Source organism: Suricata suricatta, chromosome 4 (assembly GCF_006229205.1).
Source record: "Suricata suricatta isolate VVHF042 chromosome 4, meerkat_22Aug2017_6uvM2_HiC, whole genome shotgun sequence".
NCBI lineage: Eukaryota > Metazoa > Chordata > Mammalia > Carnivora > Herpestidae > Suricata > Suricata suricatta.
In genome coordinates, this window is record NC_043703.1 from 113,170,091 (window position 1) to 113,195,019 (window position 24,929).

A 24,929-nucleotide genomic window follows, 5' to 3' on the forward strand; every position below is an offset into this window, starting at 1 on the left:
TGGGCCCGAATAATCCAGAATAGTCTTCCCATTTTAAGATCCTCAATTTAATCACATGTGCTAAATCCCTTTTGCTTTATAAGGTATCCTTCACAGGTTCTGGGGATTAGGACATAGATACATGACATAGATAATGTAGGAGGCATTATTCAGCCTACCTTAGTGAATACAGTATTTTGTTTTGTTTTTAATGTTTTTTTTACTTTGTGAGTGCACATGCATTCTTGTACAGGGAAGGGCCAGAGACAGGAAGAGAGAATCCCAAGCAGGCTCTGTGCCATCAGCATAAAGCGCAACACGTGGGTCAATCCTGTGAACCGTGAGAGCATAACCTGAGCCAAAATTAAGAGTTGGATGGTCAACCAACGGAGCCACCCAGGTGCCCCCATTTTTTAAAATTCACTGATATTATAGTGTAATTTTCCTTTTCTGTCCTACAGATATCATGTAAACATTTATTCAATGATGTAACTAGTAATGAGAACTAGAGGGGGAAAAATCCAAATCAATTATTGGTATGTAAGTTAGATATAGTAAGATATGGAGAAGGCTTTAATTTAAGAAGGATACATCTTTTAAGAAAAACCCCACTATCTAATGTAAAAAGAAATGGGGACCAGGTTGCTATTCTGGGGAAAATAACAGTGCAGCTGTGGTGTGCCCTTTAGTTGTGGATTATTATTTATACAAGCTCCTTTTATAAAATGGAACCACCTTGTTCTTTAAAATATATCCTTCCTCCTTTACACCCCACTCAGTCCTCAGTGCGTTGCAGTCTGCCCTATTTTACTGAACTTGCTTTTGCTTGAGCCCTCCTCTGGCTTCCAAATGGCAAATCCAACGAACATTTTTCTATCTCTTTTGATCTCTCTGTGGCATTTAAATCTACTGACCACTTCTCGGTCTGAAAAAGTTTTCCTCTCTTAGCTTTGGTATCCCCCTTCTGTTTGCTTTACGTTTGTGACTCAGTTTCCTTCATGGCTTGCTTTCTCCACCCATCCTTTAAGTTTTGTCATTCCTAAAGGGTGATGTAAGTGTTCTTCTCATTCTACATTCTCCTTCATTGACCTCATCTATATCCAGGACTCACTGATGACTTCCCTCTACCAACAGTTAAGACTTCTCTCTGGATTCATACTGCTAATGGCCATCTGGACAACTTCACTTCAACAGCCCATGTGCAGGCCCAAGAAAGACATTTGGAACTGCTGTGGTTATTTCATCTGTGGTTCAGTGGTTTTGAACACATATTTTAACTGGGCTGGCATTGATGAATTTTCATCAAGAGGTTCTACTAAGAAATTCTACTAACTCTATTAGGCCAATTTAATTTTTGACCAATTTCCTATGCAATGTATTCCCAGGGATTCGTTCTTTTCTTTAATTTTATTTTATTTTAATTATTTATTTATTTTATATATATATAGAGAGAGAGAAAGAGAGCATGAGCAGGGGAGGGGCAGAGAGAGATGGAGACACAGAATCCAAAGCAGGCTCCAGACTCTGAGCTGTTAGCATAGAGCCCGAGGCAGGGCTCGAACCCACAAACCATGAGATCATGACCTGAACCAAAGTCAGATGCTTAACTGACTGAGCCACTCAGGCATTCCTCTTTCTTTTTAATGTTTATTTATTTTTAAGAGAGAGAGAGAGAGAGAGAGAGAGAGAGAATGTGCAGTGGGGGTGGGGGGAGGGCAGAGAGAGAGGGAGACACTGAATCTGAAGCAAGCTCCAGGCTCTCCGTACAGAGCCCGATGCGGGGCTCGAACCTACAAACCACAAGGTCATGATCTGAGCCAAATTTAGACCCTTAACTGATTGAGCCACCTAGGAGCCCTGGGATCCAGTCTTTTCTATATAGGTTTTATAATGGAGGCTTATTAGTCAATTATTGGTTCATTTCAAATTTTATCAACATATCTTCTGCTACTGAGTTCTCTTGTGGCTACTATACCTACTAAATTCAAATTTCCTGAGTCTAAATTTTGATTCAAACTTTGTCAAAACTTCATTCTTCCATCAGTTGTTAATGATGTGTGGTTTTAACTGATTTGAATTTTACCTCAACTGAATATTTCTACCAGTAATATTCATTAGAAACTGAACAAAGGCTGATAGTTCATATTTAATTTTTGGTTACTCCATAAGAAAACTGGGATTCATTCCCCTCTGATAACCTAGGGTGTCTCTAAAGAGTAAAAACAGAGTCTGCCCTTGGGTTAAAGGTCCTGCTCAGAAACAGGATGAGGTTGGGGAGATCTGGTAGAAATACTAACTTCACCATATGTGACTTGGGGGATTCTCTCAGTGCCAGAGAACTGAGCTGCCTTCTGAAGAGAATAGTTGGATTCTTTGGGGCCTCTGGCTAAACTTCCATGAAAGCAGGCTGAAGAATTACTTGTGTTCTTCTATGTAAGCTGAGATGTTAACTGAGGCCCTCTAGATCTTACTACCCCAATATAAGGAAAGATACATTCAAGGAAAAAAAAATCTTTTTTTTTAATGAAAAATTCTTATGATGGAAAGAAAAAGATCTTTGTCCCCACATCCAGAGGGACGGTCTACGCCTTTCTCTGGGCCTCACCCTGGTTCTTCCCAGTTGGTTCTCAGTTACGGGGTAATACTTCCCTTGCTGGTCTCTTATTAACCAGTCTCAGGGCTGGCAAAAGTGAGCCACCAAAGGGTGAATGCAAATGATAGCATCCTGTGGGAGCCGGGGCTTCTAACTTTGGCCCTCCCTACAAGGAAGGCAGAGCTAAGTCCCTGCAGGCTGTCCACAAGTGCAGAAGGCTCTGATTCCGGCATCTATCTTAGAGGGAGTGATGCATCTCTCTGAAAGGGCTTCCCCCGGAGCAGCCCAAGTCACAGACGAGAAGATTGTACTTCTGGTTAATGATAACTTGAAATAGAAAAAGCATAGGAACTTTACATTGTAGAGCTTGGCAGGGCATATATTTATGACAGGTGAATCAGATCTTAAATGAATCTTCAGAAAAAGTAGGCAACTTTGGTTTTATATATTTATGTGTGTGTATACACACACACATATACACCATGACTCTCTGGGTCCCTGAATCGTCTTTGAACAGCCATTACCAATTTGAACTCAGAACTGAACTCAGCCTTTTGCCAATCCTCCCTGAATGATGGATGTCAAGCTCGTTAAAGCTCAAATGTTAGTATTATTTTCTTGAATTTGGAGAGGAAATAAGCAGGCAGTTTCTCTGCCATAGTATAGACTTAAAAACTCTTAGGAATAACTCATTTCTCCCCAAGACTTCTCTTTGTATGTGTGTACATCTTAATTTTAATTTCAGTATAATTAATATACAGTATTAGTTGCAGGTGTACAGTATAGCAATTTTACAATTCTATACATGACTCAGTGTTCATCACAGTAAGTGTACTCTTAATCCTCTTCACCTATTTCAGTGACCCCCCCCCCCCTTTCTGGTAATCACTAGTTAGTTTTCCATAGTTAAGACTGGCTTTTTGGCTTTTTTGTTTGTTGTTTCCAAGACTTCTTTGTTATGTTAATGTGGTCTCTCTTAAGGGATTTTTGTGTGTGGTTTTTAAAGACTGAATTTTGTTGCAGGTCATATTCCAATAACATATTTTAGGAGCTCACAGTAAAGCTTACAATAGCAGGGTGCTCTGTGATTTTCCTAGCTCAATCTGTATGGCCCCATTGCCTTGTATTATTTCATTTACGTCTCCATGAAAATCTAGAATGGAAAGAAGTTCTCAGGAAGTAACAGTGCTGGCACTGGAAACCAAGCAAGCAGCCAACCAAAAGTTGTTCTCTGAAACTTAAAAACCTAAACCAAGGCATGCTGCTGTAAACGGTGCTTATGGAGCCTTCCGTCCTAGGAAGATCTGGCTCAGGAAATAATACAAAATATAAATCATCTGTTTTTATTAGGTCCATTTTAATAAAGTGTATAAGAGTTTACAACTCAAACAATTATTCATAAAAACTATCAGATACATAAGATAGATCACACGAAGAGTGCAATAACATAAATCCAATAGTCTGCAAATAAGAGGTATTGCAAAAACTGTTAAGATTGACTTTATAAATGTCTTTTTCCCTTCCTTTCCCATGTTTACAGCCCTTGGGATTGCACGCACGTATTGTTTTCTGAGGTCTGAGGACTTCAGTATTCCTTATCGCTGGGTCGACTTCTTCAGTCAGCTCAGAGTGTGTTGTCAACCGAGGGGCTTGCCTCTTCTCCATGGAATGAGCGTGGTCCGTGGCCTTTGTTTGGTTTCTATCCCTAACAAATGGCATCAAACACTTTTCTCTTTCAAAGGAACATCCTGCAGGCCTTGTGCTGTCTGGTCACTGTTGCCAGTCCAACACCACACATGAGGCCAAGGGTTCGGGTCAAACCCTACTGAGTTTCATCCTTTCAGATGAGATGAGCATACTTACTGTGGAGACAGGCTGAGGCAATGGCTGATTTTCCCACCTTTATCTACAACAACTCCAGTCCTAACTCAAGAGTTGTTGGCAAATGGGACTAAATTTACTCAAGCCAACTACCCACTGTCACCACTTGGTATTCTTTGGATGCCTTCATAAGGAGGTCTTCACACCATGGCAGAAAGCATGAGAACACACACACACACACACACACCGACACACACACACACACACCCTTCTCCATTCACAATCCTTGAACAGGAGTCTTTGGTAGACTCAGAGAACACAACTGGATTTGCCATTTCAGAGTGAAAAGGCTACACTGTTTTCTCTCACTCCCAAAGTCTCACTTTAACTGACATTCTTAAAAACCATTTCTGCAATTCCTTGCCAAAAGGAATCAGACAAATCCCTTTAACACATATATATGCTTCTATTACAACGCAATGCAGATAACATTGACTTGATTTCAAGAACAGAACATTGTTACTATAAACTCAAAACAGTGCCACCCATATTGAGACTGCTGGGAAGTAGCTCCGACTACATTTCTTAAAGAATTATAAGTTATGGGAGTCCTGGACCAAGCCACCAGTGTGCTGGTTTGCACTTAGCCATTTTTGCAAGTGATTCCAGAGTCCTTGCACACCTAGACTTGCGCCTGCATTCTGGAGCCTGTGGCCTGTGTTAGATCATGCTGGAGAGATGCCTTTGGGTTGTCTCCAGAGTAAGGCTGGACTTCTGCCAACCTTCCTCCACCTGTTCTCCTAGTGCATAGGAAATGGGGATGGTGAGACATTTCATTCTTATTTGGAATTATTCCAGTGTGGTAAGATTATCATAGGTTAGGCTGAAACTTAAGAAGAAACTGTTTACAGTAACATAGGCACATAAAAATTAGCATGATCCTTCAGTCCCGCCTCTCTCCATCCACTTACTGGTATGGTCATAATAGGGGAATGGTAAGTGAGGAAATGAAAGGGTGGGAACAGGTACAAAGAAGGTGAGCCAGTAAGGCTTGTAGGAATAAAGAAGCAGGAAAGAGCTGTGTCTGGCAGTGTCTTAGTGATGGGATCTTGGATACCACACATGGGAGGCCTGTTTCCTAATAAAAGTCAAGGTACCAACGAAGCAGAGGGAACAGTAAGTCAGAGAGCAAGGTGGCATCTGGGGACTCAGGACACTGCCAGTGTGGACATTCACGTCCAAGCTGAGGCAGCTAGTGTTCAGCAACCTAGAAAATTTATTTTGTAGCAAAAGAACACAAAAACAATTCCCAACTTTTATTTATTTTCAAGCATCTTGAAACCCTTAAGGGAACTTCATAAGTTTGCAAATATTCTGATGGTTTAAAACAAAACAAAACAAAACAAAACAAAACAAAACAACGAAAACCCAAAAAAGTCCCTGAAACTACACATAGTAGTTCACAAAGGGATTGAAAAATGAAGAATTTACATGATTCCATTTAAAATCTTCATGCTTACTCCATCAGGTGGGATGGGGGGATTAGAACCCAGGACTGACTGTGGGCATTTACAAAGCACTTCTACCTCCTTAAAAGCTGCAGTCTTTCCAATGGCTCTCCTATGTTTCTTTTATCAAAATAATCCGGGTTCCAAATTTCTCAGATAAAACTGCACCTGTGTGACCAGCAGCCATTCCACAGTTGACTGGCATGTTTTCCAATTTCAGTTCCAAAGATACAGCAGAGAATGACATCTTTCTTATTAAATACACCCAATGACTTCATTCTCATGATGGAGAATGAGTTGGATCTCACCCTCCTCCAGTTTCCTAAACAATTTCCTATTGATAAAATGCATACATATTATATGATCCAGGTTTTGATGACCTTTCTTTATGGTGTCAAATACAGCATGATTTAATTTCTATTGTCAGATCACTCTGGTGATTATATCCATTTTAAATAAAACTGAGATCTGCTACTTTATGAGTCAGTGAAATGTCCACCGAGTAGCTGGAAACACTGATGTATATGTACTCTAAAACTTACTAAGTCAGTAACGGACCAATAAGATGCTGGTATTTTTCTTGAAGTTTAGAAAGAAACGTTGGTCACCAGATTAAACTCAGACCTGATGTGGCCACGTGAACATGCACACACTAGTCTACAAAGAGGACATTTTCAACTCATTAATAATGAGTGAGCCCAAAATGAAATTGAGTTTATGACGCAGGCTCCCATAGGCCCTGCCCAGCATCTGCTTCCACATCAAATTTTATTCATTCCACTTTCCAATCTAACAAGGATTGGAAGCTAAAGGGTTATATGTAGCTCAAGAAACAGATATGTTAAGTATTTCCCACTACATATAGTAAAACTTCATTACTTTAGTAGTGACTGTTAGTCAATTGACATAGATTTTTTTAAAAAGTTCATCAGTGCATGTTGTGGTTCAATGCTTTACATCTAAATATATTCTGGCTCATCATGCTCCACTGAAATGAGAGATCACAAGTTCCTGCATTCTCTAACAGATGTGTAAAAGCAAATAACACATAAAAGTAGAAGGTATAGCATTTTGTTGACTATATATCTTCTTTTTCTCTTTAATGTTAACCTGCTGCAGTATACTGCATAGAAACATGCATTTGGTACTAATTCAAAGCACCCTGAGCACTCCTAATTCCTTTAACACCAAATTTTCTAGAATTCCAGATTTAGAATGGACTCTGGCAAGAATATTTTATCTTTATGTTTTTTTAATGTTTATTTATTTTGAGAGAGAGAGAAAGAGAATGAGTAGGGGAGGGGCAGAGAGGGAAGGAGAGAGAATTCCAAGCAGGCTCTGCACTGTTAGCACAGAGCCTGATGGGAGGTTCAGTCCCATGAACTGTGAGGTCATGACCTGAGCAGAAATCGAGAGTTGGACATTTAACCAACTGAGCCACCCAGGTGCCCCTGCAAGAATATTTTATCCTTAAGTGATGCATTTACCCTATATGATCTAAAGATCAATGCAGAATTATTAGTTATTAGCTAATAGTTGATGAATATAGTCAAAAAATTTTCATGCATCACTCAATACGAACACAAAAGTAATTTGCATGTGTTTACATTCATTTCCTATTCAAAGCATGTATTTAGAGTCTCCACCCCTCATGAGTCTCCAGTGAGACTAAAAAAAGGTTACAAGCCCATGCTTGGCAAATGATTCAGCTATGTAATAAAATCACCATAATTTTATCAGTTTTACTTCAAGAGCTAACATGGCTACTTGATTAGGAAGAAGTTATCAAATAAGCAAAGGAAAAACATTTTGCAGGGCTACTACAGAGGTGAACCTGAATATCTGGAAGAGTGAGTGAGAATGACCTTCTACTTTAAGAGTTTCTGACAGGGGCGCCTGGGTGGCTCAGTCGGTTAAGTCTCTGGCTTCGGCTCAGGTCAGATCTCACATTCGTGGGTTTGAGCCCCGAGTCAGGCTCTGTGCTGACAGCTAGCTCAGAGCCTGGAGCCTGCTTCTGGTTCTGTCTCCTTCTCTTTCTGCCTCTCCCCCTCTCATGCTCTGTCTCTCTCTGTATCAAAAATAAATAAAACATTAAAAAAAATTTTTTTAAGAGTTTCTGACAGGAGGTGAGAACCTCCCTGAATATACCTGTCCTCTTATCTCCTGCCTTTGAGGGCTTTAATTGATAATGGCCAAGGGAAGAGTCTGGGGTGCAAAGTTCCATAAGCATTAACCCAAACTATGTATTCAACTGAAAAGATGATTTTGCATCAATCATTACAGAGAAAAATCAGAAATAATCACTGGGAGAAAAGCAAACTCTGAGAGGGAACATTTCACATTCCCTAAAGTGAAAGACTGGTGTGGTCAAAACTCAGGTGTGGAAATCCACTGCTGATAGCCCGATCCAGTGCCAGTGATCAAAGTTTATCTTTAACCTGGACATTTGAAATAGGTGGAGACTAAACTAGAAAGTCTTGAAAAGTTGCTGTTCATATCCTACCACCAGGACCCCTGAGCTTCAAATTTAAAGAGCGTGATACCTAATCAGCTGCAACAAGAGTGTGGTATTCTGGCTTGAATCCTGGATGAATTTCCAACTCTTACATCATAATTTGGTTTGGTAAGTAACCCTCCCAACTTCTCCAGCTAACGGAGACATCACAACATCTATTATTACAAGTCACCGGAAGGTTGACTTTCTGGGTGACACATGGTGCAGCAGCTCTTTCCATTAAATTGAACTTCCTCAGCAGAAATCTTCCTATGGAGACACCGGTTTCACCTTAAGGCACTATAATAAAGGGTATGAAAACAGCTGGGAATGAGTCAGATCTCTCTAGAAACAGAAGACATTTCAAAACCACAAGTCAGTCACCTATCTGGCCTACTTCAACATCTACAGAAGACAGAGAACTGAAAGGTTTTCATGGCTAGCTGATTCAGCTCTTTTCTCCCAAACTGATTTACAGGTCTCAGATTTATTTTTCCTCAAGAGGCAATGGAGAAAGATGGCAAAGAATTGGAAAAAACAAATAAGCAAGCAAATATAGTCTGTAGCCTAGTCTCACGATGAATTCCATAGTGACAGCATGGATTGCTCAAAGGTTTTTAAGTACTTTAATAAAATATTACTAACACCACATACCCAATGGTTAGAGCTACAAGAGTAACAAGGTGCTCTTTTCCATGGTTTGGGGGGTCGGGGGAATTATAAAAATAATTGATTTTTCAAGACCATGTAAAGGAAATTTGTTAATAGCAAATAGGACATTTTGCAGAAAGAAATATCGACTCTGAAACCTCAGTTGCAGCAGGATTTTCCTACACCTTCCAATGAATTTTGCCACAAGAAAATAAGTACAGAAAAACAGGGCTCAAATCAATTAGGTCAGGAGATAAAAGCCAGTAAATGAGTGATTGTGGAGGTAGGCAGAGTAAGACAGGATTTACCTAAAGGAAAAACGCTCCCTGTGCACGCACGCACACACACACACACACACACACAATGCACACACATACCTGTGCACTCCTAGTGATTTAAAAAGCGTGGGCACGGGAAGGCTCAACACTGTTAGACATGAGCACAGATATCTCATCTGTTTGCATTTCTATGTAGGAAAGGAGCTGACACATGTTACACACCCACAGACACTCATATGTGTGAGAGGCCAGCCTGGCTTGCACAGACTCAGATCTGGAGAATCCTTGTAGAGCTGCTGGTTTTACAGGAATGATTAATATCTGCAAAATTACACTGCCTCTTGATTTGCAGGATTTTTATCTTGCATTTCCTTCCAGAAATATCCCCTTTTCAAGAGCATTAAGTCAAGTCCTGAAGGGACTAATCCTGTGTCCTCCAATGGACAGGACTTGGAACGGAAACTGCAGGACTAAACCTTGCAGTAACGTGGGCCCCTTGGGTTTGGGGTGAAATATTTCTGGATTCAAACAGTTTTGGGCAACCAAAGAAAGCAGAGTTCTGGGTAGAGGTGAAGAGGGAAATGCCTGGAAGTCCAGAAATTAATATAAACAAATGAGCATAACTTAAAGGGGTTTCGGCTAAGTATCATTGCAACGGAGTGTGTTGAGCACAGAAGTTCTGCTCTGATACGTGAAACTGAAAGATAATAATTGGTGCATTTCTTCTGAGATGGGCTCAGCTGGGAGTGACGTGGTAGTACTGAGGGTGGGGTAAAGACAGAGGTCTAAGGCTCAGGTGTCGCTCCTAAGGTTTCTGCTTGCCTGACTTTGAAGGAAAGGGTGCTAAAGCAAAAGGATCCGCAGCTGGCAGCTCCGAAGTCCTGGAGGAAAGGGATGTGATGGAAACAGAGCCAGCTATTGACTGTTTGTTGGTCTGTGAAACAATTTTGTAGGCAGCAATGGGCTGGGCTTCTGGACTTGGCTCATCTTCTGGGCTATAGTGACGGGAATATTTGGATAAAGACTGGGGGCGGAATGGTTTGCCAGCCACAGGGCCTGAGACAGCTTCTTTCTGGGGCTGAGGTCCTTTGTTTCTGTCATTAGGATGGCTCCCAGGTTCCAGGGAGGGTCCCCTGGGAGAGATGCTGTCAAGATGGTCTGCTGCTTGTACAGAATGGGAGGGGTGGTTAGACTGTTGGACGAAAGCAGCCATGGAATACTGAGCTCGGACGGGAGCATACACCACTCTCTCTAGGCCTGGGAGCAAAGGGGCATCATCTGTCTGGCTGAGGAGACTGGCTTGCACAGGCAACTCCTGGGAGGCACTCTGGGCAACTGCTAATTCCTCCATGCTCTTCTTCTTGGTAAAAGGAGCTCTCAAGAACACGTCCGCCTCCTCTGGCTGGGAAACAGCCACACTGCCCTTGGAGACAAATGGAGCTTTGGAGAAAATATCCATGTCATCAGTTGGAACCCTTGAGCTCCTGAAAGGGGCCGTGGCAAAAACGTCCGGCTCCCCGAGACCGTCAATGGTTGGTTGTGTGAGGGCTTGGAACTGGTTCTTTCTTCCACCTTGGCCTGCTTTTGCTTGCTCAGTAGAGACTTCCGGCTGAGTGAATGGAATGGCTCCTCCCAGCTTCCCCTGCAGAGGCTTGCAGCTCTCATCTTCTTCTTCAGACTCCATGAGGAGAGGTCGGGACCCACTGCAATCGAGCATGTCCCCCTCGAGATCAGTCCCTTCCTCTTCGCTGCTGTGGAATGAACTGTTGCTTGAAGGGCCATCTCGGGCCAAGTAGTCAGATTCTAAATTGTTCTGAGTTTTCAGGCCAGGGACTCTGGAGGGGTCTGGATACAAGGGAAGGCCTTTAACACCCGTTGAGTCTTTAAAGTGCTCTACAGTTATTACAGGACAGGGATTGGGCTCTCTCTGGAGACCTGGAAAAGCACAAAATGCAGAATTAATGCACAGATCAGTCCAACTCTCCTTGGAACATTTAATGGTCAACCCGCGGCAGAAACATTGTGGGACCAAATAATAAAGGTTGAAAATGGAAAAGGAAAAACAGAAAAATAAAAGTCAGGCAAGGAAACAGCACACAAACTGGAACACAAGCAATCACTGCCTCACATTTTGGAACATGATAGACACAATGTACAGGAAAGGAGATGAAGATGTTAGGCACACAGACATTCCGCATAACTATACGCCACTCCTATTCACGAGGCCAGACAGGGACACCTGCTCTGCCTGGCACTGGCTCACAATGGAATGAAAACAAACCCAGTCACTCATGTCCACATACACCGGCAGTTCTGGATTATGCAGAAATACTGTCTGAGGACAAATGCAATCATCTGACATGTGGTCATCTGATCCACACTGCCTGTATCTGAGGACAGATTCCTCCCAACCTCCCCCCCACCTCTGCCCTGGAAGAGCAGCAGAACACAGCTGCTTGATAAATGCAAGATTTACATCATAAGCACTACTCAAAGAGCACAACAGTGCCCCAAATACCAACACTGAAGGCACTTTCTAAGGGGAGGAGACAGTCAAAATCATATTAAATAAATCACCTTCAGCTGGAGTTGCTCTGGAATTTTGTTTTCAGTCTTCTAAGTTAGCAAAGATCTCCTCTGCTTAAATGAAATCTATCATAAAGTCCTTTAAGCAGAAGGAGTAAAATACAAGGAAAATTACAGAAATATTTGCAAACTCTACTATACTAGTCTACTACTATCTAGATAGAGGTGCCTTAGGGTGCTCTGGCTTTTAAAATCAAATAGACAATTATCAGAATGCAAGAGAGCTTACCTTCCAAGAAATATTAGCAGGTTAGAAGTATGTCATTGGGCACATGTTAGCAAGAGGGCAGGAAAAAGGCATATGTAACTAAGCAAGAAGAATCCAGAGAAAGGGTGGTTGGGGGTAAAGATGTCATTTCGTCATGGGTTTCCCAACCCACCAGGCATTCGGTACAATGGTTTGGATTTTGTAGATGACTTGGAACCTCTGTTTAGAGATAATTCCATCATCCCCTCCCCACGTTACCCTCTCCCCTTCCAGGCAAATCATTAGCTAGTAGACACTTCCACTAACAATTATCCCCTGCTAAGGTTTCTGCTTGAATTAAGCACACAGAACACAGCAGAAGCACATCAAAATCAGTTTATTGGGAAACCAGTCACTTAGAGACATTACATTGTATGTAAAGAGATGTAGAGAGAGATCGGAACATTTTAGAAGATACTGTACACAAATACTATGTTTCTAGGAATTCTACATAACTTTTTAGCAGTGCGTTTTAAACAGCTCTGACCTTAAATATTTTCTGAAATTAAAAAAAGGTGGGTGCCCCCTCATTTTCTAAGAGTTCGAATGCATTCAGCGAATTCCTAATTAGAGTCTTTAAGTAAAATTCTGTGCTGGTGCCAAATGGCTTTCTGAATAGTGTTTGAAGAATACGATTTTGAAGAGGATAAATTCTTGAGTTACAGCGTTAGTATGTGTACCTACGTGGTGATATGAAAGCATTAGCAGACAGAAAGTAAACAGAACACTTTTTCTCTTGCAATGTATGTGGAGAGACATAATCCTAACCTCTCAGGTAAGTATACTGATTATTAGTTCTGTCACTGTGATTCCTAGGTGATTATGATTTCTGGGAGGAAATTCAAATGAAAGGGAGCAAAGAAGCTTTCCAAAATAATGTTTACCAAGCAAAGGGATATGAAAGCCATCCCCAAACTCCTTGAACCACTTTCTAAGATAGCATCAGCTAGACAAAGTTTTTAGTTGCCCAAACTAAGGCACAATTTCTTATCTTCCAAAACTACCCTAAAAGTGGATGTTATCAAGCTGGTTCTGTAGGAAAGCAAATATCTCTTAGGGGAAAAAATGGTATATTTAGTCAAGCTAATTCCCGATTCCAGCATCATACCCATCAATCATAAAAACTGAACGACAGTTTACAGGAGTTAGTGTTTTGGGGAAATTTAAACTGAATTCAGTCAGATCGATTTGTATGTAGAGAATGTCGAGAAGCAGCTCCCTATAGAGCCAGGGGTACCTCGGATGCCTGCAGTCTTAGATTCCATTTCGAGAACTACCAAATGCCAAGTAGAGGTGTCCACATCCAGAGCTGGACAGGACAGAAGAACACGCTTAACCTTACTCGATTACTTAAAAAGTGGGTTCTTGGTCAACTGGAAACCTGCCAAGCTGGCATATTCTAGGACTTTGATGGTAATAGGAAAAATCATACCTAAAATTTCAAGCGCTTTTAAAAATTCACAAGCACAGTAACAAAAACCCTATAACATTGAGTTGGCAGGGAAAACTTATTTCCTGTTCTTCAAAACAAGGCCAGACCCATTTCTATTTTTCAGCATTATTCTAGCTTTCCAGAGTTGGAAAACTAATTTAAAAGATTTTTCTGAGAAGGCCAAGTCTCTTAACCTCTTCATTCTTTTTTAGAGAAGGTGGGTGTGACCACCGCAGAGGGCAACCGCACTCTGCAGCTCTCCAAGCCGGGCATTCTGGAGACCAAAGAATGCCAGTGGGTTTGGGGAAGCACAGATATCCTCACTCCCTCAGTGCAAGAACCAAACAGTCAAGAGAATGAGAGATTCTAAATAAGTGTGAGAAGATGGACACTGAGCCTTGTTGGAAGTTTGAGGTTCTTTTTGGAATATGAGTGTGTTCTTGTAGGGTAGGGAAAGCATGTGTTTTCAAGGTGCACAGTCCTTATAGATAAGACAGCCTTGCATTATTAGGAAAACATGTTTGCATCGGTCTGGCCGCTAGCAATGAAGGAGTAGCACTCATTTAACCTCATGTCTTGGTCCTGTTCCTTTGGTAACCAACCACACATAGCAGATGCCCTGTGACCACAGAGCTCAAAAAGTCAGCCCGTTGTTCCTGAGGAAGGGGGTGGGGGGGGGGGCTTAAATCTAGGGCCTGGTCCTAGAGTCTGCACAAGGGTCTTCATATTATAAAGCCTAAAGTAGGGCATTTTGTTCTAATTCCCTCAAACTGGGTTATGTCTCTTTTCATTGTGCTTTGGGGCATTAAATTAAGAAAGTAAGACATGCGTCTTTTTCTTGCTCTCATGTAGGACTGTGTGTAAAGTTAAGGCTAAGCACACTTTTTGAGACTTCTACCAGGGATAATGCTGTTTTAGTCTCTTCTGAGGCTCCAAATTGTGTAGATTTCCCTAAGAGTTCATATACTTGACACAGTAGGAAAGGAGTCCCCAGAAGTATCTGATGACTTGGCAACTCTCCTCACTAACTGACTGTTAACTTCCAAAGCAACCATAACTGTTGAGTGATTTGGGGTACGTTTACCCTCAGAACTTTATCTGATGGACATAGTGAGAGGGTCATCAGAGTGCTTTAAAACAAAATCTGAAGACTTAAATTTCAGGCTGGATACTCTTTAGTGCAATATGTCATGCGTAATCCAGAATTTTCCTTTCCTCCATACTACAAACTGAAATAACAGGCATAGGAAATATCAAAGACATAGTTCTTGCTAAAAACTGAAAACGAAGACTTGGGGAATAAGAGAAACCTCCTCATACATTTAGCAAATAGAAAGCAAAATATCCCTTCATAAGAATGTCAGAAATGCAGCACCAATTGAAAGTCACACTGCTGCAGCCAAATTAGGGAATCAAGCGATGTATATCAAATTAATAATTTTCCATGACCTTTTAGCTTTGATAATAAAATTAAGGGTTTAGTTCTACCATATGTTGTGTGGTGGCATTAAGACCCAGGACTGGGGAACAGGGATTTGATGGGAGCCAGCACGGGCCAGTGAAGCTGTGCTTCTCATGCCAGTGGAGCAATTAAATGAGATTTCTCCCTGGGCATAAAACTGCTGTGGCCAACATAAAATGTTTAATTAAACTGGCCTGGGTATATTAAAGATTAAATTAGAGGAGGGTAGCTGCAAATCTGTGCTCCATTTTCAAACCCGCATCTCGTCATATCAAATGCAGGCTCACGGGGATTTTATTCTCCCTGACTCCAGGGTAGGTGGCCATGACTCACTAAATGTCCTCAGCAAGTCTGCACTTCCCTTGTGCACGGATACTTACTGCTGCTCGACAATGGGTTTATATCCTTTGTGCAAAAGTGGACTTTCAGATTAGGAAAACAGCAGCTATTTTAAGGTAGTTACATCTGTGAACATCAGGCTCCTGGTTGAACAGATAAGTCTTTATTCCCCTGTATGTTTACATAATAAATTGTTTACAGACTTTTTTTATACAATACTTGCGTAGCAGTGTTTAAATTTCATATTTTTGCTGTACAAGATAGCTTCGTGTACCTCTGTTTGCTTTGTCTTCTTGGGGGAGGACACGATAAAGACCTGTGGTAAATATACATCCATGTGACAAGGGGGTGTGCAACAGGGTAGAGCAGAATACTCACAGGAAGAAGAGTAAGGTCAGGACACTACACCAAAGTGGGAACCAAGGAAGTGTCTTCCATTCAAGCAACTACCACCATTTGGTAACTCTGCATAAGTTAGCATTACCCAGAGAACCTCCTTCCTCCACCCTGGTGAGAAGAAACCCAGGATAAACAAAGTAGTATCTTGTTACAGATTATTTGAAATGGAGGCCATCTGGGATTCATTCTGACTCAAGAAACCCAAGTACATCCAACTTCAGGAACACAACTAGGGTGGAAAATCAAAAGACTAACTTTGTGTTGGTAAAATTATAGTCTCTAGAGAGGAATAAAAGACAGTTTTATGTTATCTGGAGTGTTTCAGTCAAGATTTCATTTTAAATATCCCTCTGCTAGTATCTCTGTTCTGCCCGGCAGCCTCTAATTCACTTAATTCAATACTTTGGGCAATCCTGTCATTTTTGTCCCCAAACTCCAAGTTAGTGGCTACACGATCCTGGTAATCTTACAGACAGAGAAAGTTAAAGACTCTGGAAATTTAGACAAACATCATCATGAGAGACTTTACTTTGGCCCAAGGTATATATAGTGTGCATTTATTCAGGTGAACTCAGATTCCTCCATAACTTCTGGGCTAAGGTCACCCCGAAGGTCCTCCCCTTCCCATACAATTGCTGAAGGCAGACTGTTCCTGACTTGGGGAAAACTGTTAGTTCAAATCAAAATGATCAATTACCTGTCAGCAGAGCAGGAAAAGAACATTAGAAACAAAACTAATTATTTCATCTTGAGAAAATTTTTCTTGAGTTGTTTCCCTGTAATTATTAGCAATCCAAGTTCTATAATTCTGCTTCAGAAAGAGCCAAGTCCAGTATCAAATGACACCGAAGTGTATTTTAAATTCCTCATCTTTCCATTTTCTAAACTACTAAAGACAGGTGAAATTATGGAAGTTCCCTTATTCAGAATATCAAGGAAATTAAGACTGATTGTTGTCACTTTCCATTATAAGGTCCTCTCTGGGAATTTTCTGTGGCTAATTCCTTTTACTGTCTTTAATAGTAACTATGTTTCATCTAAGGGAGGGGGTGGGTGATTTTGCTAAATGTTACCCTGAACCAGAAGTCACAGAAAAAGATCAAGAAAGAGATGCTTCCAGATGCTGAAAGCAAAACTAATTAGATAATAATTCAACTGATTTTCCTATGCCTTATTACCTTCCTTGATGGTATTTCTAAAGAGAGGAGTTTCAAAAATAACTTAAATGATGGCAGCATCATTTGAGTAAGTATTAGCTTCCCAAGTAAAACCAGATGCCTTTGAAGGGAACAACACTCAGTTAGCTGTCAAAATCCTGATATGTCTGCTAAAGAAGTCATTAAATATGATCAGAGTTAGAAGTTTCTATTTAAACCTTATCTCCTCTGAGTCTGTTTTTAGAAACACTGAGACTTGAGTTTGGTGATCTAGTTATTTGAATGCTCTATAGAAAAACAACAACAACAACAACAACGTGTTATGTGTTCTGGTAGAGTTACTACTCTGACACAGGTGGATTAAGTAAATCAGAAACATATGCTTATAGTATCTGCCCATTTTTAAGTGCCAGATCACTGATTTTATGTTTTAAAAGAATTTAAATCTTCTGACACTGTTTTGCTGGAATAGGTAGGTGTGTGTAATACTAAAAAAAAAAAAAAACAACTATGTCCTAAACTGTCCAGTGATGTAGGCTTTTTCTATTAGATAACCAGGAAAGAGCAACCCAAGTTATTAAAAAGCCAATTATAACTCTCTAAAATGTAAATACTGCTACAGTAATAGTAAGAACTACAGAAGGCAATTGAAGAACATCAGGATTATACAAATCCTTCATAGTCCTTCCAAAGCATAAGAGTATGTATGTAGAACTCTAGAATTCCATAAACTTAAAGACCATCTAGTCCAAACTCATCATTGTATAAAAAAGAAACCACAGCTCTTAGAAGTGAAGCGCCTGCTGAAAGCTGCTTGGCCAGTGACTGGCGAAGGTCAGGGAGGGATCCCAGGTGACCTGGCCTGTCCTGCCCAGGCCTCTTCAGCTGGCCCGGCCTCAGTCCCACGCCTGTGAAATGAAGTGGATGGACTAGAGACTGGTCTCCCCGATCCCTCTTGTGGAGTTCGTATGTCTACCAATTATCAGCATACCTCACTCATATCAAATAAACCCTTTGAGCTCAGGGGTGAAGCTATAAACTAAGGGAGGTCCCATTTACCGAATCACTCACACGGATTTCTTAGCAGAAAAATAGTTCTTCCCTTTGAGGCCCTATTCCCTAAGAACAAACCCAAGATGATTTCATGTCATTATCTCCCTCAGACTTCCTCCATCCAGTCTCTGACTGCTAGTCTGTTCATTTTCATTAACAGTCTCCATTAAGCTTTATTGAGCCAGACGACTAGATAATACATCTCAATGTGATTATGCGTAATGCATGAAAGGAACAATTTAGAGATACCTAATTTCTAAACTGTACTCTTCATGGTTTCAATTACATTGAGAAACTAGATATTTCATTATATTTCTAATAATGTATATGTATGAAAAAAATCAAATTGGAAAACATAGGCATAAAACATTGTTCTTATTTAAAAAATAAACATTTCCTTCATTAGATTATACATTCTTTCTATGTCCAGGAAAAAGGATACAGTTTTGTCCATAAAGGGGCAAACCGAGTCCCATTTTCACTGCTATCCAATCATGGAGAGCTCTTCAAGAATATCTTTTATATATATATATATATATATATATATATATACACACACACATACATATATATGTATATGTATATATATATAAAATCTTCAGCGGAAGGTGGTGCCTCCCTCAATTTTGGAAATGATCTATTATCCTAATAGAGGGCTTTACTTAGTTCATCTAGTTTCGGCTGGCACAGGAAGTATTTAAAGTCAGAAGGAAGACAAAGTTTCTGACTTTTCCTCCACTGCCTTTCAAAGGCTGCTCTTACATTTCTGGGGTCAAAGCTTGACCTTCAAAGTGCAGTGTTTTCAGGCTGTTGTTACTACTCAACTTCCCTTTTTTTTCCCCACCCCCTTAAAGTGCAAACCTGAGGAAGGAGAAAGAAAAGTACTAGGTAGAGAAAGAGGCAAGTGGGCTTGGAATTTTACTTATACAAATCTGATCAACTAAGACTTTCCCTTCCGACCACGGAAAAATGGCACTCGAGGAAGACAACCACAATGGGTTGCTCTGTGCCCACCTCCTTTTCAAAAGGGCAATTTTATAAAATCGCTTCCTATGTAAGGAAAAAAAAAATACACTTCAGTGAGTAAGTACGTATACAGAGGGTGACCATGAGGCATGTTGTCATGTCAGTGCAGGGTCCTTTATTTATTTTATGAACAATATTCTAAGGTTAGTGAGGAACTACGCTTTGTTTTGCTTTTTAATCTAGGAAGCCAAGAAAACCAACTGAACATATTTCATTGGTTGCAACCTTTAGTTCCAACATCAGAGAGAAAGAAAGGTAAGTAGCCAGAGTCAAATTGTGCCCAGCTTGTAGGCACACTTATTTCTGATTATCTGAAAATAAACAACATGCTTATTCTACAAAGACAGAGGACCTGCTGAAAGCTTAAAGCAACACACAAGTCTACTCAAAATGATTCCATATGTTACACTGTAGGACTCCTGTGTAGTTAGTTATACAAGGGAAAGAGATCAAAACCCTGTACAGACACCTGATATCAGACTTGAAACACCAAGTGGAAACAGAACTATTCAGCGTCTTCATTTATACACAATTTACAATATTTGATTCAAAATAAAAATCACAAGAAAAATACATCTGTTTCTGCTACAATTCCTTCCCCACCCCCATCCACCCCCCAGTGAAAAGTCTTCTAATAAAAGGTATCATATAACCACCAATGTCTTGTTTTGGTCTAATTCTGAGATCCCGGCTTGGGACAGTTAACATGAAAAGGAATGGCAATACTTGGGTTTTATATAATGTACACATTTTATCCAAGGATCTCAAGTACTTGCAGTCACGTCTCCAGATCTGAGAAATCACGGTTCAATGGAAGCCAGAATGCCGGATGAATGCTGGCCAGGTTGCATGGGGTGTAAAATCCCTTGGCTAAGTCTATGATCAAACAAGGTCAAAGCTGGTTGGCTAGAGCTAGGCTCAATTTCTCTTTCCAAACATATCCCATCCGTCAGTTTTACCCTCTCTTAAATCACACACCCCTCCCCAGGCTACTGCCTAGAGTCAGACCAACTGAAGAAGCCATGTCCTCGTGATAATGCGGCAGCGGACAAAGCAAAAACAGAGAAACACATTCATCAGCCTCTGGCCAAAGGAGACAGGGGTTGGGAGGACTGGTGTGGGAGGCCATTCCTAGCAAGAATGAGACAAAGGTGTCAATTCACTAGTTTCAGTTAAGCTTTTGGTGGAGTTGATTCCAGCAGAGGTGAAGCTCATAGCATCTAGCGCTTGATTTAAGATAATGCTATTGAAGAAGGGTCATGAGAAAACACAGCAAACTAACAGGGAGGAACTGGCCAAGGAATATCTGGAGGGCCAAAGTGATTTTCTTTCCTTATCATTTCTACAGGAGAAGGCAAAGAAGGGGTAGGAGATAAGGGCTGGAAGGCCCCTTATTAGCAGATTTTTTAAAAAATCATTTTTCTTATAACTCCGTAATGAAAATGTATATTACGGTACGAAGGTTACAGAACTGCATCTGCTACTGGGTCACGGCTACAGGTCTATGAGCTGATCCACCAGCAGTAAAGACCTGGCTAGGTTGGGAAGACTGGACTCAGAGCTCCCACTGCTGTTTCTAGAGTGCCCACCTGGAAGTGGAGAGATAGGAATTCAGTACAAAACACAGAGGGTTAAGGTTTAGATGTGCAGAGCAAGCAAAGGAAAAACAAAACCAAACCCTAGAGAAGCAACAATTTACATCTGCAAACTCTTACATGTTGATTTTTAAACATATAAGTTAGGTATCCACCTCCTCCCACCAAAACTTTAGGCACTGTGTACACACCATACCACAGGCAGAACACTTTGCAGAGAGGATGCTATTTTCCAAGGAGTATACATTTTGCCTGAGAACTGCTGGCTGTACACTAACTTCCTGATAATCTCGACTCATCTCCCCCATAAAGTAAAAATCAATAGTTGTTGCTTTGGGGAAAAATCTGTTATTAAGACCACTGCAATAGAAACATGCTTTAAGAAATATATAGATGGTCCCATGGTAATTCAGTGTCTCATGGCACATCCAAATGGTTATAATCCATCAAAGAGGAAAAAGGATGCTCCACAAATGTCCAAAAGATAGAAATGATATCAAAGCGCCATGCTTAATCTCTTTGGGAAGGGTATTTATTATGGATTATTCAAGTCATGCTTCAGTATATATATATATAACTTCAGGTTTCCACTGACTAAAGGTCACTTTATTTTTGGCTTGATACTTTGTAAAAACCAGGTTTTAGTCAGAGTTAAATATTTTTCTTCTCTCTGAATAAACACCACAGTGAAGCTTTAAGATAACTACATCTCCATCTATATCTGTGTCTGTATCTTATTCTGGTCCAGCCCCAAGGCCTGTCATTACCCCCACTTCCCTTCACTAGGTGTTGATGCTTTCTTCCGTCTTGCAAATTAGGTACATTACTATTTTGTCAACAGCTGTGATGCCAAGCTCTTCTCTTTTCCCCATCCTCTCTTTCTTACCTTGTGGGTTTTTGGTTATCAATACAGGAATAGGGTCAAACTCATCTTCTGCCACCTTGTCCGAGCCCTCAGGGACATCAAAACCTGAGATGAGATTACTATCTTCTGCAGCTTAATACAGAATGCAAGTACACAAGCAGAAACAACAGAGGCAGAGATTAGCAAATGAGAGAACATGTCAGAGGCACAAAGTTCCCACCTATACTATCACTGTTGTTTTTGAAGATGAAAATGCGTATTTTCATGAGTGGAAATAAAAGTAGTAAAACTGGAAAATAGGGAAACAGAAAAAAAAATGATTTCAAGCTGGCCATCTTAAAACTTTCATAGGGGCGCCTGGGTGGCTCAGTCGGTTAAGCATCCGACTTCGGCTCAGGTCAGATCTCACATTTGTGGGTTTGAGCCCCGCATCAGGCTCTGTGCTGACAGCTAGCTCAGAGCCTGGAGCCTGCTTCCAGTTCTGGGTCTTCTTCTCTCTCTGCCCCTCCCCCTCTCATGCTCTGTCTCTCTCTGTGTAAAAAATAAATAAAACATTTAAAAAAATTAAAAAACAACTTTCATAAATGATTAGGGAGAAGGGTTATAGAATGATCTCTACCATTTTAAGACCTTTAACTGTAGTTATTGTGAAGTATCTCTTCAATGGCAGTAATTCACAAAGGCACAGGGATTAGTCATTCATCTTCCTTATTCCTTCCTGACTAACAAACCGTATTCAAGAAACTCAAAGCCAGGGACAGGGAGGAGGTCATTAGTAGCAACTGCTGTATAACAAAATACTTCTGAAAAGACTGCTGCCCTGTGACTGGGAAAAAGACTTTCTAATAACTCTGATGCCTCAGGGGATGTTGCAGCCCAAGAAAACATGCACTGAGATTTCAAGCATAAGTCTGTTAGATATTCTCCTCCATTTTGATAAAGACTATCCTAGCACAAGTGCTAGCTGAGCACCTATTTTGCAAGTGATGCTTCTCTGAAATTACACATTGCTGCTGACACACTCCTGCCAGACATAATTGGTTAAACACATACTCTATAAAAACATAGTCATTTTAATGTTGTCAAGGGTAAAAACAAAACCTCAGCTATTACCACTGTGAACCATAAACTAATTTATTATTTTTTAAATTTTTTTTAAGTAGGCTCTATGCCCAGCGTGGAGCCCAACGAGGGGCTTGAACCACAGCCCTGTGATCAAGACCTGAGCTGATATCGAGTTGGGACACTTAACTGAACAAGCCACCCAGACGCCCCAAACTAATTGTTTTAGTTATCTCAGGGAGGCTTCCTTCTTGAATTTCCTTTAGAAGAAATTTACACTGTTCCTTTTCTATATATGTGCTCCTTCCATAAAACCAATCTCACTACCCAAGTACAGAAATAGGATTAGTGAATGCCTGCATACAGTAAGCCAGGTGCTGTGCCTCTCACTTCTATAAACTCACACTGAAGAGAACCCAATTAAGCTACTTCTGTCCAGGAGCATTTCAAACCAGCATTAACCCAAGAGTTAGAAATGAAAATGGTAGATCAGAAAGAGAAATCCAGTAATCAATCATGATTCAAAATTCAAAACTTTTATAAGTTCAATCTTTGAAGGCTGACTTTTGAGGACTTAGCCTGCTTCTTCATCATAGCAATCACTACTCAAAAACTTTAAATCAGATTTGATGAAACAATTTTAAGGTCTCAGTCTAACAAGTATCATATTGATAATAAAAGTGAGTCTGTGGATAGCCAATGCAACCATCTATGTGCACGGACTCCAAAGTATGTAGCTCTGCCTTTAATGGAGAATTTGGACTATGTACATTTTGGGACACTGCTGGATAGCAATGCCTAAGCCAACCTGTCATCTAATTAAGCCTCATTAGGTACTCTTCCTGAGAGGGATTCTAACACAGTGGCCAAAAGTACAAACTTAAGTTTTCCATATAGAAGAGGGCACTAAAAAACTTCACTGCCAAAGACTTTTGGTTAGAAAAATTCTCAGGAATCATTCAGTTCTCCTTTAAGAACACATGTGCACCCAAGGACGACAGGAAAGCATTTACCTTTATGGGCTGGAGCAGAAATCGCTATGGGGGCAAACTCTTCCAGCAGGTCAGTAGTAGGGTTAGAAAGCAAGGAGCAATCAATCAGGGAATCTTCCCCGGTGAGAGAATCTGAGTCCAGATTAACAGCATCCCAGGTCAGTGATGGCATTAAATGGCACACACAATACCATGAGATTAGATCTTAGCCTTTAAGTTACTGTATTTACATTTTATACATAATAAGCAAAAGAAAACCAAAAGTAACGTATTAAGCCCCCTGCATTTTCATCTATAGTAAAAAGTATTTCTAGATTTTCTTAACATTAACATTAAAATATGGAATAATTCTTTGCTCAGAGATTGCTGGGTAGGAAAGTGTGGGATTTGAATGCCAACAAAACTTTAGCAACTCAGTTCTCAGCAAATGCCATTTGGGAAAAAGGACTTTGCAACTAAAGAGTTTCATTTAAACTTTCCCTGAACAGTTACAGGAAAAGGTACTACAGGATGTGGCATCTAAGTTGACTAGGAGGGGATTGTCCCTGACTTATTATTATATTATTTCTAGAACTCAACCAGATCCTCATTTGAAATAAAATGATCTTGCTTCTTACTAGTATTCTTTAAATTTGAATTGCTCCTCTGAACACATGATTTTCACTTTTAGTTAAGGAACAGAAGGAAGACAAAATTTAGAGTTCAAGCATTTTCACACACAAATTGTTCTCTGGGAAAATTTTCTAAAAGAAAACAGTCAAGTACGCACACGAGAAAGGAACCACATTGTCTTCTATGTTCATTTTCCCCCCACTGAAATGTAAGTTTATTTTAATAGTTCCTAGACTTCCAATGGTTTCTGTTCCAAGTGAGGAAATTAGACTCTTTTATCAGACTCTTGTTGACTATGGACTCAATAAAAATGCAGGTTATCAACTCTGTATTTATGGGGAGTTAAGGAATTCTATTAAGAGCGAAATTTGAAATTAGAGTGAAAGCAATGCTGAATCCAGGGGAAGATTTCGACTCAGCCTACAATTTAGCACCAAACCTATCTAGGATTAAAGCACTGTGCTGAGGATAGAATGTCAACACACAGAGCAGTAGCTCATGAAGTCACTGACACGCTGGATAGAGAGACTGAACAGAAACCTTTGAGGAGTCAAGGTCATCCTCATAGCTCAGAATTCTTTAGGGAAGGTGGTGGAGGGAATCTGCTACCAGTGAAAAGAATCTTGAATAAAGAAATACTGTAACCAGAGAAAGCCCAAGGACCACTCTCTAAAGAACATGGCTCCAAAGAGCACTCTGCTCTTAGCAAGGACACACATCACTAAACAGCTCGAAGCTGGGGTTCCAACCATACAGAGCATCCATTCTAGGAGGAACT

General features: G+C 40.5%; 1 protein-coding gene across 17 annotated transcripts in view; it reads right to left on the minus strand.

Moving 5' to 3' along the window:
• Window positions 1-8,998: 8,998 nt before the first annotated feature.
• The window catches only part of AAK1 (AP2 associated kinase 1), a 164,417-nt gene continuing 148,486 nt past the window's right edge, over window positions 8,999-24,929 (minus strand). For 8 of the 17 annotated variants that reach the window (XM_029937520.1, XM_029937516.1, XM_029937517.1 and 5 more), the window contains 3 exons: window positions 23,561-23,671; window positions 21,507-21,617; window positions 8,999-11,259 (listed from right to left, as the gene is read on the minus strand). In XM_029937520.1, the coding sequence (XP_029793380.1) occupies window positions 10,130-11,259; window positions 21,507-21,617; window positions 23,561-23,671 (1,352 nt within the window). In that variant the 3' untranslated portion in view covers window positions 8,999-10,129. Of the gene's footprint in view, window positions 11,260-12,478; window positions 15,707-18,904; window positions 20,615-21,506; window positions 21,618-23,560; window positions 23,672-24,929 lie in introns of those variants that run through there. The other 9 variants (XM_029937528.1, XM_029937530.1, XM_029937532.1 and 6 more) reach the window with 5 other exon arrangements.